This window comes from Artemia sp. Qi Xiang Cuo, chromosome 16 (assembly GCF_049724085.1).
Source record: "Artemia sp. Qi Xiang Cuo chromosome 16, ASM4972408v1, whole genome shotgun sequence".
Taxonomy (NCBI): Eukaryota; Metazoa; Arthropoda; class Branchiopoda; order Anostraca; family Artemiidae; genus Artemia; species Artemia sp. Qi Xiang Cuo.
The window spans coordinates 4,847,637-4,864,230 of record NC_142809.1 but is presented as its reverse complement, the minus strand read 5'-3'; the positions used below and the strand labels follow the sequence as shown (position 1 = coordinate 4,864,230).

Below are 16,594 nucleotides of genomic sequence, written 5' to 3'. Positions count from 1 at the left end.
GTTTCTATGACAACACTTTCTATAACAACCTTATATGCCCCCAGGGTATAACTTACAAACCTTTCCCTGTGGGCTGTAGGGGGAGTGACATCCTCAAATACATAATTTCCGGACCTTTCAACTATGTTGAACAAAATGTCTATCTCAAAATTTTGATTGGATGTGTTTGGGAAAATGGTGGGTGTGAGAGGGGGGTTAGTTCTCCTCCAATCAATTTTGACTATTAAAAAGAGCACTAGCACTTTGAATTTCCAATCGAATGAGCCCTTTTTGAAGTTTCCACGAAAACACCTTCTCCAAAAACCTTATATGCATCCAGGGCATAACTTACAACCCTTGCCCTGGGAGGTTTGGGGTGGTTGTCATCCTCAAAGACCTAATTTCCAAAACTTTCAACTACGTTAAATAAAATGGCTATCTCAAAATTTTAATTGTATGTGTTTTGGGAAATGGTGGGCGTGAAAGGGGGATTAGTTGCCCTTAAATCACTTTCGACTAATAAAAAGGGAACTAGCACTTTGAATTTCGAATCGAATGAGCTCTTTTTCAAGTTTCTACAACAAACTTTTCAATAAAAACCTTTTATGCACCCAGGGCCTAACTTATAACCCTTGCCCTGAAGACAGTGGGGGGAGTATCCAGCTCAAAGATGTAATTTCCGGACTTTTCAACTGCGTTGAACAAAATGGCTATCTCAAGATTTTGATTGGATGTGTTTGGGGAAATGGTGGGCGTGGAAGGGGTGTTAGTTGCCCTCCAATCATTTTCGACTATTAAAAGGGGCACTAGCCATTTCAATTTCCAATCAAGTGAGCCCTTTTTGAAGTTTCTACGACACATTTTCTATAAAAAAAAAAAAACATCATATGCCCCCAGGGTATACCTTACAACCATTGCCTTGAAGGCTGTGGGGGGGGGGGCGGTTGTCATCCTCAAAAACCTAATTTCCAGAACTTTCATCTAGGTTGAACAAAATGACTATCTCAAAATTTCGATTGGATGTATTTGGGGAAATGGTGGGCGTGAGAGGGGGGTTAGTTGCCCTCCAATCGCGTTCGAAATTCGAAAAGGGTAGTAATCGTTTCCATTTCCAATGGAAAAAGCCCTTTTGGAAAGTCTTTACGAACAAGCTTCTTATAAAAACCTTATATGCCCTCAGGGCATAACTTACAACCCTTGCCCTGAGGGGTTTGGACGGTTTGTCATCCTCAAAATCATAAATTCCAGATCTTTCAACTACGTCGAAGAAAATACCTTTCTCAAAATTTTAATTGGATGTGTTTGGGGAAATGATGGATGTGAAAGGGGGATTAGTTGTTCTCCAATCACTTTTGACTATTAAAAAGGGCGCTAGCCCTTTCAATTTCCAATCAAATGAGCTCTTCTTGAAGTTTCTACGACAGCACTTTCTATAACAACCTTAAATGTCCTCGCGGTATGACTTACAACCCTTGCCCTAAGGGCTCTGAGGGATTTATTATACTAAAAGACCTAATTTCCAGAATTTTTAACTACGTTGGAGAAAATGAATATCTCAAAATTTTGATTGCATATATTTTGGGAAACGGTGGGCGTGAGATGGGGGTTATTTGCTCTCCAATCATTTTCGATTATTAAAAAGGGCACTAGACCTTTCAATTTCTAATCAAATGAGCTTTTCTTGAAGTTTCTATGACAACACTTTCCATAACAACCTTATATGCCCCTAGGGTATAACTTACAAACCTTTCCCTGAGGGCTGTAGGGGGAGTTTCATGCTCAAAGTCATAATTTCCGGACCTTTCATGTTGCACAAAATATCTATCTCAAAGTTGGATTGGATGTGTTTGGGAAAATGGTGGGTGCGAGAGGGGGGTTAGTTCCCCTCCAATCACTTTCGACTATTAAAAAGGGCACTAGCACTTTGAATTTCCAATCGAATGAACCCTTTTTGAAGTTTCTACGAAAACACTTTCTATTAAAACCTTCAATGCATCCAGGGCATAACCTACAACCCTTGCCCTGAGGGGTTTGGGGTGGTTGTCATTCTCAAAGACCTAATTTCCAGAAATTTCAACTACTTTGAACAAAATGGCTATCTCATAATTTTGATAGTATGTGTTTGGGGAAATGTTGGGAGTGAAAGGGGGATTAGTTGCCCTTAAATCACTTTCGACTAATAAAAAGGGCACTAGCACTTTGAATTTCCAATCGAATGAGCTCTTTTTCAAGTTTTTACGACAAAGTTTTCAAAAAAAACCTTTTATGCACCCAGGGCCTAACTTATAACCCTTGCCCTGAAGACAATGGGGGGAGTATCTAGCTCAAAGATGTAATTTCCAGACCTTTCAACTGCGTTGAACAAAATGGCTATCTCAAAATTTTGACTGGATGTGTTTGGGGTATTGGTGGGCGTGGAAGGGATGTTAGTTGCCCTCCAATCATTTTCGACTATTAAAAAGGGCACTAGCCATTTCAATTTCCAATCAAATGAGCCCTTTTTGAAGTTTCTACGACAACACTTTCTATAATAACCTTATATGCCCCCAGGACCTAACTTACAACCCTTGCCCTGAAAGCTGTGGGGGTGGGGGGAGTGTCATCCTAAGAGACCTAGTTTCCAGAATTTTCGGCTTCGTGAACAAAACAGCTATCTCAAAATTTTTATTGGATGTGTTTGGGGAAAAGGTGGGCGTGAGAGGGGGGTTAGTTGCCCTCCAATCAGTTTTAACTATTAAAACGGCACTAGTCCTTTAAATTTTCAATCGAATGAGCGTTTTTTGGAGTTTCTACTACAACGCTTTCTATAAAAATCTTATATGCCCTTAGGGCATAAATTTCAACCCTTGCCCTGAGGGCTGTGGGGGAGTGTCCTCCTCAAAAACATAATTTTTGTGTCGAAATCAACTACGCTGAACAAAAAGGTTACCTCAAAATTTTGATTGAATGTGTTCGGGGAAATGGTGGGTGTGGAAGGGGTGTTAGTTGCCTCCCAATCACTTTCGACTATTAAAAAGGACAAAAGCCACTCCAATTTCCAATCGAATGAGCTCTTCTTGAAGTTTCTTCGACAGCTCCTTCGATACAAATTGCCCTGGTCTAAAACCAAAAAAAAATAATACATTGTGGCAATATTGTTCTTTATTGATTACATACTGTGAAGTACAAGCACAGACGGAATCCAACTGAATCCAGAAATACGCTTCAGCGATCTAGACTTCGCTGACGACATCGCCGTCCTGGAATCATGCAAGCAAAGACTCCAGGAACTGCTTGACAAAGTGAGGGAGAGAGGTGGCTAGGTCGCCCTGAAAATAAATAATGAGAAAACAATATGCATGGCAACCACAGATTCACCCCTGAGCATCACTTGCGGAGACCAACACATAGAGCATGTCGTCCATTTCTAATACTTGGGAAGCATAATAGAAAGCGCCGGATCGACCACAAAAGAAGTGCTCAAAAGAATCGGCAAAGCCAATGGGGCCTCCAATAGATTACGGAAAATTTGAAGGTTTTAAAGCTTCTCTATACGGATAAAGCTACGACTCTTCAACAGCAACGTAATGCCAGTGCTGCTTTACGCAGCCGAAACCTGGCACCTGAACCAGGAACAAGAGAGAAAAATACTTGCTTTCGAAAACACATGTATTAGAAGAATTCTCAACATCAGTTGACAGCAGAGAAAAACAAACCAATCCCTCCGCGAGAAGACTGGTCATTCTCTTGTGACATATGTCATAAGAGTCTGCCCATAAGGATACCTTGGCCACGTACTACGTATGGAAAATCCCCGACTACCAAATGTAGCGCTCCCATTGGCCTCTATTGGGTCCACGCCACAGTGGCAGACCCAGAAATACCCTGCGTCGAACGTACCAGACAGATCCCCGCAACCTGCACGCATCAATCCAACCTCAGTGGGAGGACATACGGGCAGCAGTTTACCTGCGGTAAGATTGGCAGCTCCTTCTTGATGCTCTGGGTGCCTATGGAGGCACAGGTGGGTCTAAGGTCTAAGGTTATAAAATTAAAGCAGCCCTGATAGTTTCGCGTGGATCCTGTGTTTTCAGTAAAACACTAGTTCTGGATAATCCTACAAACATCGGGAAATGTCATCAGTCGGTCAATTTACTCTACTTTTGTAGTTATATCTTGCATAGGGTGCGAAGGAATAATTTTTGTTTGTTTCAAAATTCAATTTTTTTCTTTACATCTGTGGGAAAAACTTTTTTAATTAATTCCTTACCATGAATGGCTCGACTTCTGCAAGTATTGGCACTAGCATTCCTCTGCTCATTCAATTATTATTATCTAAATAAGCGTCATATTTAATCCTATTGTTAATGCTTTCGTATATTTTTCATGCAACTTCCATGTTCTCTGCTATTTCAATCTTTAAAGTTGTGAATATTGAAGATAAACTCATGTTTTTAGTATGTTCCATGACCAATTTTCACAGTAAATCCCCACTCTTTGTTTCCAAAATTTTTGTTTTGTTATCCAAGTCATCAGGACATGTATAAATTAGTTTTGCTTGTTGCTTTTAATATGTTATTTCTTTGCAGGACGCACGATGTACCGGTTTTATTTCCTAGCTTTGTCTCTCCCATTCGGTAAGCCTTTCATTTATTGTTAACAGTCAATAAGAGAACTAAGATCTTAAATAATCACCAAGGGAATATTTTACCTATTAGACCAAAACGATTGCTTCAGTAATAGCCAACAAGAGGATTATTTCGTAACAGAATAATTAACGTAATTTATCTTTTTTTATATTTTTATCTCAGTTCCTTTGATGTCCTCACTGAAGTAACTCTAATAGCTGTTTTTCCCTACGTGGATTAGTTTGTGCCAATTGTATATTTTTTTTGGTGGGTGTTTTATTTGTTTTTAGTTTTAGTTTTTTTTTCTTGTGTTTCTCTTGTGCTGAAGAAGCCTTATTTTATACAGGCGAAATATCCGCTTTGTTTTACATTTTTGTCTTTTCTTTCTACTGGCCGCAGTCTCGTTTTTTTTTTTTTTTCATTGATATTTTTCTCTCTGTTGGTTTTTTGTAACAGCTTAGACCAATTAATCTCTAGTCCCATTGTTACTACTAATTATTCTATTTATAGTTCCGCTTCTACTGGTAGCCCAACTGCTGTTGTTACTCTTTGTAAAGAAAAATTAAATAAAAAAAACAAGTTTTTTTTTAACTGAAAGCAAGGAAAGACGTTAAAACTTAAAACGAACAGAAATTATTCGATATATGAAAGGGGCTGTCCCCTCCTCAACGCCTCGCTCTTTACTCTAAAGTTTTTTCTTGTTTAAAAAAGATAGAGTTGTGAGAAAGTCAAACTTTAGCATAAAGAACGAGGCGCTGAGGAGGGGACGGTCCCTTTCATATACGGAATAATTTCTGTTCGTTTTAAGTTTTAACGTCGTTCCTTACTTTCAGTTAAAAAAATAGTTTTTTTTTATTTAATTTTTGAACGTTTTTGAATTAATGCAGGTTTTGATTTTGGCTCACCGTGCATGAATAATTAAAACAGAATTTGCATATTAATTTTTCTTTTATTTGGTTAAATGGCTTTCTCGAAACTTGTTTAATTTTATTTACGAACGTTTTCATTAGTAATAAATATTCGTAACTTACGAATTAACTTACGTAACGAACTTCGATATTCATAGATTTTTAATACGTATATTAGGAGATTCGCCCCCTTGTCAATACCTTGCTCTTTAAGCTAAAGTTCGAATTTTGTTCCAATTCTTTAAAAATGACCCCTTAATCACAAAGGCCGTTAATTAGAATAAATAGCTCTAATGAAAGTACTAAAAATTCTATGGCTTAAAGAGCGAGGTATTGACTAGAGGGTGAACCCAATCATATACGTAATATGTTCTGTTCGTTTTAAGTTTTGATGTTGCTCCTTACTGTCAGTTGAAAAAGTTGCTTTTTTTTATTTAATTTCTGATCTTTTTCTATAATTATGACGGGAAATCCGGCGCCCCCTTCATAGCAATGTCCCTTCCACCATGAAAACTTCCTTCATGGAAAGATCCTCCCATATAACCCTCGACCCATCCCCCCGCCTACCGGAAAAATTGTGAACTAGGTTGGGTTTAAAAAGTCTGGATGGTCCTGATGGTATGGGAGGCGTGGTCCTCCCATCAGGTTAGTCTAGTCTTCCGTCCCTAGTTAAACATAGGAGAAATCCTACTGCGGTTTCCTCATCGTGGTAGTCAGGTGGAAACGGCCGGAATTACCTATCCCAATTCTTGCTAGGCCAAACCACAGAGGGTGCCATCAGGGAGTGGAGACCTGCATGGTTAAATATATTTCCACGAAACGTCCAAATGCAAGTCAATATAAAGAGTCCAACCCATACGACGGCATCCCTGGCAAGCGATGTGTTGAAAGTTTTATTGGCGGCTTCTCCGAAAAATTGGCAAGCCCATACCACAGCATCCCCGGCAAGCGATGTGTTGGAGGTTTCATCAGTGCCTTCTCCAAAAAATTGGCAAGCTGAGGTACTACTTTGGAAACATAGACAACCCTCGATGTAGGGTGCTGGAACGTCTGCTCAATGAAATGCCTAACGAACCAGTCGTTTATCGCTGGGGAATTGCTGCGTTACAACGTAGACATAATGTGCGTTTCAAAAACTCGAATCAACGGCATTGTGGAAGGCTCAGAGATTAGAACTCCTGAGGACGACGCTTCTTTCTCCTTTTTCAACTCCGTGTCCCTTGATTGATATGCATATCGGGGAGTGGGCATCATTTTAAGCCCCCTTTCTGCGAAGTCACTTTTAGAGTGGGAACCTATCTCACATTGAGTAGCCAGAGCGTGATTCAAGGGCCATCTATTCAACATATCAGTTATTGTAGTTTATGCTCCAACCAGAGACGCACCGGAGAGCGAAGCAGATCTTTTTTACCAAGTTCTACCTTAAGAAAGTCCCGAAACGAGACCTCATCTTTATTGGGGGCGACTTTAACGCCAGAATAAGGGGAAAAGTATCCAATGCTGAGTCTGCCATATGCCTCTTCGGTCTTGGAGCTAGATGTGGCAGGGGATCAAGACTTCTTCGCTTTGCCAAGACGAATGATTTGGTCATTACAATACCTTATTCAAACACAAGCCCAGCCACAGAGCTACATGGCATTAAAGAGATGGTAGAACAAATAGCCAGATTGATTACATCTTCATGTCCGGCCGTTGGAAATCAATGAGTACGAATAGTAGATCATACATTGGAGCAAATACTGGCTCGAAACATGGGTCGGATCATCTTCTAGTCAAGTTAGATCTAAAGTTATGACTTGCAGCAAGCCCCAAGTGGAAACTTCCACAAAGATTTGACACCGATCACTTCGATGATCCTAATATACGACAGGCATTCTGCTTAGAGTTGTCTAACCGCTTTGAAGCTCTCCAAGTACAAGCGAACGACGAGCAAACTCAAAGTTTGGATGAAGAGTGGTTGACCATACGTAATACAATCCATGAGGCTGTGGAAGCTACGATAGGATACCACAAAAGATTATCCAAATGTGGATGTCAACACGCACAATTCAGTTGGCTGAGCAAAAGCAACAGATATCGGAACAGAAAAATCGTAGTTGTTCGAACGCTTGAGAAGAGAATGCCACCAGTCGGCTAAGAATGATAAGAACCAGTACTGGAAGAAAATCACTGAAGACATGGAAGCCGCTGCCTCCAGATCTGACACCAGGAAGATTTATCAGCTCCTAAAATCAATCAGGAGTAAATCACATAAGCCTACTAGTACATCTGTTGAAGGTGAAAACGGCAAGTTACTCTCGAATAATACCGAAATAATAAATCGGTTGAAGGAGCACTTTGAAAAAATACTTAACCAGCACCAACTCTCCACAGCAATAGATAATAATCAGCGCCACCATAATCCAATTCGTAGCCCTGATGGCCTGCAGGAACGAAACTATCCCAGCAGTATTTACAATGACGTGAATGTGGCTCCCCCCACGTTAAAGGAAGTCCAACAAGCAATCAATTGCCTTAAAAGCAATAAAGGCTCTGGTCCTGATGCCATTCCAGCTGAACTTTACAAGTATGGAGGGACAACACTTGTCAGCAGGATTCATAAACTAACTTGTCGTATACGGGAAGAAGAGATGGTTCCACAGGATTGGGAAGAATCTATCATCTTTCCAGTCCTCAAAAAGGGCTAAAGACAAAATGCAGCAATTATCGCGGGATTTCTCTCATATGCATTGCTGCAAAAATGTTTGCCATAGTGCTACATAATCGTTTTCGTATCCAGCGCAACGCAAAGACAATGCCCAATCAAGCGGGATTCCACCCAGGCATGGGAGCAATTGACCAACTATTTGTCTTAAGACAAACTCGTGAACACTGGGCAAAACACCAGAAACCAACAGTGTATCTATTCATAGATTTTATTACAGCTTTTGATTTTGTTCTGAGGGGTGGAATCTGAAAGGCCACGACAGAGGATGGAGTACCAGGCAAGATAGTCAGACTTATCCAAGCATACTACCAGCACACGCAAGCCCAAATTCAGATCGGTGGAGAACTCTCATCGATGTTCCAAATTGATTAGGGTGTCCGACAGGGATGTATATTGTCTCCCGTCTTATTTAATTTCGTGATCGACTGGATTATGACCAGAGCAATGAGCAATGACGACTTTTCAGGCGTTGAAGTAAGTCCCAATTCTTTGATCCCCGATCTGGACTACGCCAACGATATTTGCTTGTTAGCTGAATCTCGTCCAAAAGCCAATCTGTGTTATCGAAGGTGGCTGAAGAATCCTCTCTGGTCGGTCTAAAAATAAGCTCCCTGAAGACAAAAGTCATGGCGTCCAGTATATCATCTCAAGACCCCTCAATGTTACTAGAACAGTCGCCCATAGACGAGATACATGAATTTAAGTACCTAGGCTCTCTGGTAGACCCAATAGGAGGATGCACATCAGAAATACAGTCAAGAATTGCTTCAGCAACTGGAATCTTCACCCAGCTAAATCACTCTCTATGGAACCAAAAAAATGTTCGTCTGAAGACAAAATAAGGATTTACCAGGCCCTTGTTCGGTCTGTCTTACTATACGGCTGTGAGACATGGACTATAAAAGCAACCGACATTCAAGCCCTCAACGTATTCGACCATTCATGTTTAAGGAGAATCATTGGCACTAAACTCCGTGATCGTGTCAGCAATGACGAACTCCGCAAAATCTGCTATCAGCGTTCTGATTTGGCCACAATAATTAAACAAAGAAGATTCCGATGGTTCGGCCATACACTTCGCCGCCCACACCACACCTCTGTCAATAAAGGCCTCAAATGTAAACCTCTTTCGGGATGGAAAAAGCGACATGGGGGACAAAAGAAAACGTGGCTCGCCTGCATCAAGGCTGACTTATACCCAATCGGTGGCTTCAACAAGTTTGGACAAACATGGGAAAAGTCCGGGCTCGAATCGATTGAGCCACTCGCAAACGACCGAGACTATTGGCTTACTACAATGATGAAGCTACTGGACGCCAGGGAGAGTGGAGATGCTTGAGTCCTTCTACAAGTACAAGTAAGTAAAGTAAGTAATACTATATGTTAAAAAAAAACAAATAAACATGCATCCTTGATCTTTCTTCTGGCAAAAAATGCAAAATTCCACATTTTTGTAGATAGGTGCTTGAAACCTCTACAGTAGGGTTCCCTTATACGCTGAATATAACGGTGTGATTTTCATTAAGGTTCTATAACTTTTAGGGGGTCTTTCCCCCTTTTTTCTAAAATCAGCCAAATTTTCTCAGCCGCGTAACTTTTGATGGGTAAATACTAAACTTGATGAAACCATGCTTTATATATTTGAAATCAGCATGATACCATAAAATTGGTATCAAAATTCCGTTTTTTAGAGTTTCGGTTACCATTGAGCCGGGTCGCTTCTTACTTACAGTTCGTTACCACGAACTGTTTGATAAAGTGTACTTCCTTATCTCTATAGTTCTACGAGGAATGACTTTTATTATAGCCCACTAATGGCGTTATTTCGTCATAATCCTGGGTGGGGGAGGCAAAGTTAGAGCCAATTTTCCCAAATCAAGTAAAAATGACAGTAAAAACTAAAAAATAAGCCAATTGGTACCATAAAGGTACTATTTAGTACTATAAAATATAAAGGTAAATATGTAGGCTACAAAAAAAAACTGATCTGTTTCTGTTGATGCTTGAATTATGCAGGTTTATCTTTGTTTTGACAAGATTTTGGAAGGAAATAAATTTCAGCTGGGAGGGGGCAAACTGGAATTAGGAGGGGATCAAGGTCTGGGAGGGGCAGTACCCCCCTGCCCAATATCAAATTATGCCCCTGTAACCCACCTGGTAATAGATAGATAGATAGATAGATAGATATTTATTGAAATAAAAGCCACTTTGGGCCATGGCAAAAAAATGATAATCACACAAAATAATAACATGATTATAACACTCATAGCAAAGTATGATAGCCTACATAACAATAACAACGCAAAATTGAAAAACCTTACAAAAACATAATAAAGCACACGATACCATTAAACTAACATAAATAGATAGATATATTTTACATCTATCAAGGGCCATGACTACAAAAATAACAAACAAGAAAACAACTTACACACATACAACAATACTTTCCACACTCACCCCACCCTTTTTACAAAAATCTATCTCTATGTGACATACCCAATTTTATATACTTTGCTATCATTCTTATTGTCCCATAATTTTTTGATCCCATTACTGAAACCAACCACTCACTTGTCCCCACATTAACAAAAAATAAATCTTTCCTTAGATCCTGTAATTCGGGACAAAGGGCCATGAGGTGAAGCAGATCTTCCCCATTTTCTCCGCACATAGGGCATGAGTAAGGACCGTCCTTTACCCTTACCCTCCCTAAATATTTCCTCCTTTCTCCAAGTGCTAGAAAATTACCCCTCCCTGATATATACCACTTAATTTCTTCACTATTTAAACCCGCTTTAAAATAATTATCATATCCCCAGACCTCCTTCCATTGCCGGTAAATACCGAGGGACACCGAGGCTGTGACTTCACACTGCCATTTCTGAATCTCCTGATCTTCAAGCACTCCCTTTACTAGTTTTGCTACATTTCCTACTTCCAGCCCTATCCCATTCCATTCATTCCAAACACCTGATAACCCACAACTTTTTAAAATTGATTTCACCTGGGAAGCCCATGAACTTTTCTTTCTATTCTGCAACACCTCCAGATTAGCTGAGTTTACTAACCTATTATTCTGTAAACCAATCACCTTTCCCAGTATCCTATCATTCTAACCAATCTTTTTACCCTCAATGAAAACAATCCTAGATCACCCTTCAACACCAGATTATTAGATTTCCCGCTTAGCCCTAAAAGTGTCCTGAAATGTCCTAAGTAAATTCTCTCTATTTTTTCCCCTTTTTCAAAACCCCAAACTTCCCCACCGTAACTCAATGCTGGGCCTACCTTCGTCTCAAAAATTCTCTTCTGTAATTTAATATCTGCCGGTCCTAGATGCCTAAGGGGACTCTTCAATAATGCCCATGAAGCCTTCTGACCCTTCCAACTCGCTATTTGCACCTGATCACTCCATTTCCCTGAACTTGTGAACTTACATCCCAAATAAATATAATCATTAACTTCCTTCATCTCTTTCCCTTTAAAATAAAACTTATTCTTTTCCCTTTCATCATTTCCAAAAACTAATATAACTGATTTTTCAATATTTAAAACTAATTTTTTACTCTCCAGATAACTATCCAAAATCTCTAACATCTTTTGCAAATCCGGAGCCGATTTCGCAAGCAATACTATGTCATCTGCAAATAATAAGCAAAACAGCTCCAGCGACAATAATCACCTTGTAATGTACGTAAACAGATAAAACTGGAAAATTACAAGTTGGGAATACTAAGGACTGCAGTATTTTCTTGCGACATGTGATCTATCAACTCATAATGTTTATTGTAAAAAATTGTTTTTCACCAAAGGTGGATCCAGTGAAAAGCGAGGCTAAATTTATCATCCCGATTGTACTTTCGCCATTTCTGTTTTATTTTATAAGTGAAGCAAGATTATGGTTTAAGGACCGCTATCGCCAAAGGTATAAATTATTCTGTTCCAACGTCGGTCTTACAAATCCTTTTCAACATTCTAGATAGTCGCTGGAAAACTTCAAGGGTTGTAGCTAGAGTGGCTCACAGACCCAATAAAGGAAAATCAATAAATAAATTGAAAAAAAAAACAAATAAAATCAGAGAACAGGTCTTCATTGAGAAAGACTGTTTGTCATATCTTGTATTCCAGACTGACCAGCACAGCCCTCTGACGGTTGCCTACATTAGCAGATGACCTTTATGACCATATTCATAAAAATTCTCACCAGGATTGGGAAAAATAGAAAAAAACTCAATATCTGTTTAACAATAAAATAAATAATTACATAGTTTCCATGCACCCAGGTTTTGGACTGCACGACTAACCTGAAATCTTAAAACAAATAAAACAAATGACAATATAGAGAAAACGGATATAATTGTTTAAATTCCATTGTTCTATTTGTAACTGGCAAGGAAGCGTGATCTAAGAAGTTAATACTTCAAATTACTTGGAGGATTTAATCCCTAAACATTGGAAATTTCAATGTGTGATTGACTAAATATTGATAGGTTTGACCATTTTTGGCTACTTCCGAAATAAGAGACCTGCCACACCGCTGTCGCTAACGATTTTTTTTGTGGTCTTGCTTATGGGAATTTGAGTGTGTTTTTTTTTTGTCTTTTTTAATTCAAGCCTTAAATTCCTAACTGTTCTTTTTACAACTTTAATAGCTTTTAAAATGCACCACTCATCTAATGTGATACCTCGTTTCATTTTTTCCATTTTTTTAGAGTTTAGAAGGATTGAAGTTGACCCTCCCATGCCTTTTTTAGCTAACCGCCCCTCCTGTTTAATCTCCAAAGGCATCTGATCAAAATTTTGAGATAGACAAATAGTTTACATAATAGGATAGACTGCAAAATAAACTATTTTGTTCAAAATAGTTGAAAGGTTCAATAAATATGCTTGCTGGAGATAGGATGACCCCCCATAGCACCTGGGGCAAGGGTTGCAAACTATACAAGTTGGCAATTGTTTACATATAGGTTTTATAATGGGAAAGAGGGCTATATTTAAATCTAGGTGTCCGACTAGCTCGAAACTTTCAGAGATCATTATTTGGGCCAAGAAAATCATAAATTTTGGCGGGAGTGTAGGGAGGTCTTAAAGAAGGCCAAAAAACTCTTAGCTTCTAAATTTATTGTATTTCAACTTAGCTCTGACGAATCGTCTGCTAGACCGAAATTACCAGATTGCCCAGGAAAAGGATTCTGGGAATGAGACACGTACTGTAGCAAAAGACCCTATGTGCTCCTGATTTTTGAAATTCTTTACACTATCTAGGGCATGCCATGAGGGGTCGAGTTGAAATTTTGAGGGAGTATCAAGGGTCAAGAGGATATATAATTTTGATTTGGGGAAGGGGCCAAGGTGAATTGAAAGATACATCCAGTTTATTAAAACTGTATTTCTGCAATATCTTTGGAATAACTTAAGGGATGGATTCGGAACTTTCATGCACTGTCAGAGAAAGAAATGGTCGGGCAAGGGAAATTCAGTTTAATTTTGGGGGAAGGGGAAAGGAAACCAACATTCATGTGAAATTCCCACTTGAATAATATTTTTGCATCATAAGCTACTATGAGACTTGCAATTTATGCTCGGTTAATTAGCTAGATAGACTAAAATAGGATGAAGCAAGCTGATTTTTCTACAATTTTCCTTCGCCGGTCCTTCAGCCGGTCTCTTCACCGGCTCCTCAATAAAATGTTCATAAGCTCATATTGAGTCTCGAGTCAGTCTCTATCATGCATTATTTATAACGAATAAGCTGCGTTTCAACCTGTTTTCTTTTGTAACTGTTTAAGCTCTGTTGCTCTACCGCTTTGTTTATAGGGTATGTAGCATTGTTTTGGAGAACTTACAAATTTCGGTTAATTAAAATTTCAATCAGTTTCTTTCTACTTCACAAAATACCTTCTTTGTCTCCTCCTGGACCTGCATTTCCCTCCTTTCTAGAAAATTTGCTATTCGAACCGCATAATTTCCGTAGAAAACAAGTTTATATACATAATGTCGATCAATGGAATTGAACCCCTTTTGTTTTTGGTAGCAACCCTGAATTTTATCTAAGTTTATGCTTTTTTTTACTATTTGCTTTGTGTTTAGTGTCTTTCCTTTGTCTTTTTTGTTTATTTGTGTTCCGTCTTTTTCTTCTTGTATGACATGTTTTTCAATAAATAGATATTAAATTTGATCGAATAAAATGACTTCACAAAATTTAAGAGAGAAAACCGGTATAATTCAAATAAAACAGTGGAAAAAAAAACAACAACAAACTTTACATAATAAAAATCAGTTAGAGATTTCTTTTATTTAAAGTTTGTTGTTGTTGTTTTTTCTTCTTTTCCACTGTTTTATTTAAAATTACTGTTTTTGTTTCAAATTTGAGAATGTGGAAGATGGTTGGAATAATTTTAGAAAAACAATTTGTGAAGTTGCTGAAGGTGTGTTAAGGAAGAAAGCTAAGACTGTAGCTCAGAATAAATGGAAAACAGCTTTATATTTAGTAGAAAAGAGAAAGGACTTTTATAATAATTACCTTAGGGATGAATCCTATGAAAAAAAAGGAAAGTAAAGAGGGTGGAGAAAGTATTTAAATCAGAACTTGGAAGATGGGAAGTGGAGGCCATGGATAAAATCGCCGAGGATCTGGAAGATGCTACTAGACGGCATAATAATAAAATATTGTACTGGCATGTTAACAAATTGAGAGAGAGTAGTCAATCCGGACTTGGCCCAGTTAAAAATAGGAATGGAGCCGCAATTAGCGATAAGGAAAAAACTAAAGAGAGATGGGACGAACATTTTGAGAATTTGCTTAACCGAGATAGAGTTGCAGAAAAAAGATACAGAGGAAAATGAAAAAGTTTGTGATACCTTGGATGTGAAGGAAGATTTGTTTTGCGAGGAGGAATTAGCAACAGTACTAAAAGGATTAAAAAATAATAAGGCTCCAGGTGCTGATAGGATGGTAAATGAGTTACTTAAATATGGTGGCTCTGAGGTCAGAATTAAGTTACTGAAGATTATGAATATGATTTTTGAAAAAGGGGAAGTACCTAACGATTTTAGTAAAACCTTAATTAAGCCACTTTATGAGAAAGGTGATAAAAGTGAGTGTGGTAATTATCGAGGCATTAGTTTGGTCTCTTTAGGTAGTAAATTACTTAGTATATGGAACTGCATAGACGGGGCAGTATCGTTCAGAGGGCCTTAAGAGAAGAACCGTCCGATTTTAGAAAGTATAAAGCAATTGTTAACCAAAGGGTTACCACTGGTTTATTACCTCAGGGGTGATTGAGTTGTCCATCACCTTTTGCTCTTAATTCGCTAGATTATGATTTAGCATTCGATTCTGTTGATAGAAGAGCTTTAGTAAAGGTTTTATCCCTGTATGGTATACCAGAATAATACATTAAAGTAATTAGTGCTATGTACGAGAATAAAACTGCTGCGGCTAAGGTAGGAAATAAGGTTAGCAGCTGGTTTTGTATTGAATCAGGAGTTAAGCAGGGTTGTGTTCTATCCCCCTTTATATGGATTATTTTGATGGACTTTAGCAGAAAGCTATCTTATACTCCCAAGGGGACTCCTTATTTGGGCATAGAGTCCCTAGGGAGAACACCTGTGATGTCAGTCCCACGCCCACACCATATAAGGGCATGGAATCCCCAGGGAGAATGATTGCGTAATCGAAGTGGGTCAATGCCCTCTTTTTCCAAGGTCGATTTAATTGTTGTTGTTGTTTTGGCCAAGTGCACGCTAGGGGCAAATGTTAAGATCCAGGAATAGGAAACAGGATCACGTGTTTCCTTCTTAACCAATCAGCGAGTCGGTTACATCTCCTTTCTAGACCAATCAGAGGCTCGCTTACATATGATTTTCCCTTTGCATACCAATTCACCCTTGAGATTTCGTATATAACGGACATGCAATGTGATTAAATTATCAGAAAGTATTGTGACACAGTTGAAAGAACAAGAATGAATATTATTGATGAGCTTGAAGCCTTGGCAGCCACAATTAGCAATGTGAGTACATTGTCATTTTTTTTTCAAATAAAATTACTTTCCTGGATCACCCTCCAGTATATTTAGGTAAGTCCCCCCTCCCCCACAATACAAACTCCACCATGCTATCTTTATACTCGCTAGAAAACATAAAATGTGTTCTTTTTACTACCTAAACCCTCCTCAAACCCCCCCCCCCACTGTTTTTACAAGTATAATTCTTCCAATAGAAAAAAATTTATTCTTTCTGTAAGCCTATCTAAAAGTGACAGTCAGCTTTATGCCAATATCCTTAGCCATTAAACCGCTAAATTGACAAAACATTGCCTCAACATTATAATTAGTTTTGTCACCCCTTTCTTGAAGCCTTGACAGCCTCAATTTACAATGTGAGTT

General features: G+C 38.7%; 2 protein-coding genes across 2 annotated transcripts in view; one reads left to right on the top strand and one right to left on the bottom strand.

Moving 5' to 3' along the window:
* The window catches only part of LOC148942494 (peptidyl-alpha-hydroxyglycine alpha-amidating lyase 2-like), a 451,427-nt gene that overhangs the window by 375,560 nt on the left and 59,273 nt on the right, over positions 1–16,594 (bottom strand). The gene's annotated exons all lie outside the window — the stretch shown is intronic.
* Positions 7,672–8,181, top strand: LOC148942495 (uncharacterized). Its single transcript, XM_089102728.1, has one exon. It carries the CDS (start codon positions 7,672–7,674, stop codon positions 8,179–8,181), a length of 510 nt encoding a protein of 169 aa, XP_088958854.1.

What these genes read in the sequence shown, in the direction of transcription:
- LOC148942495 (XM_089102728.1), top strand. Translation starts at nt 7,672, where the DNA reads ATGGAAGCCGCTGCCTCCAGATCTGACACCAGGAAGATTTATCAGCTC.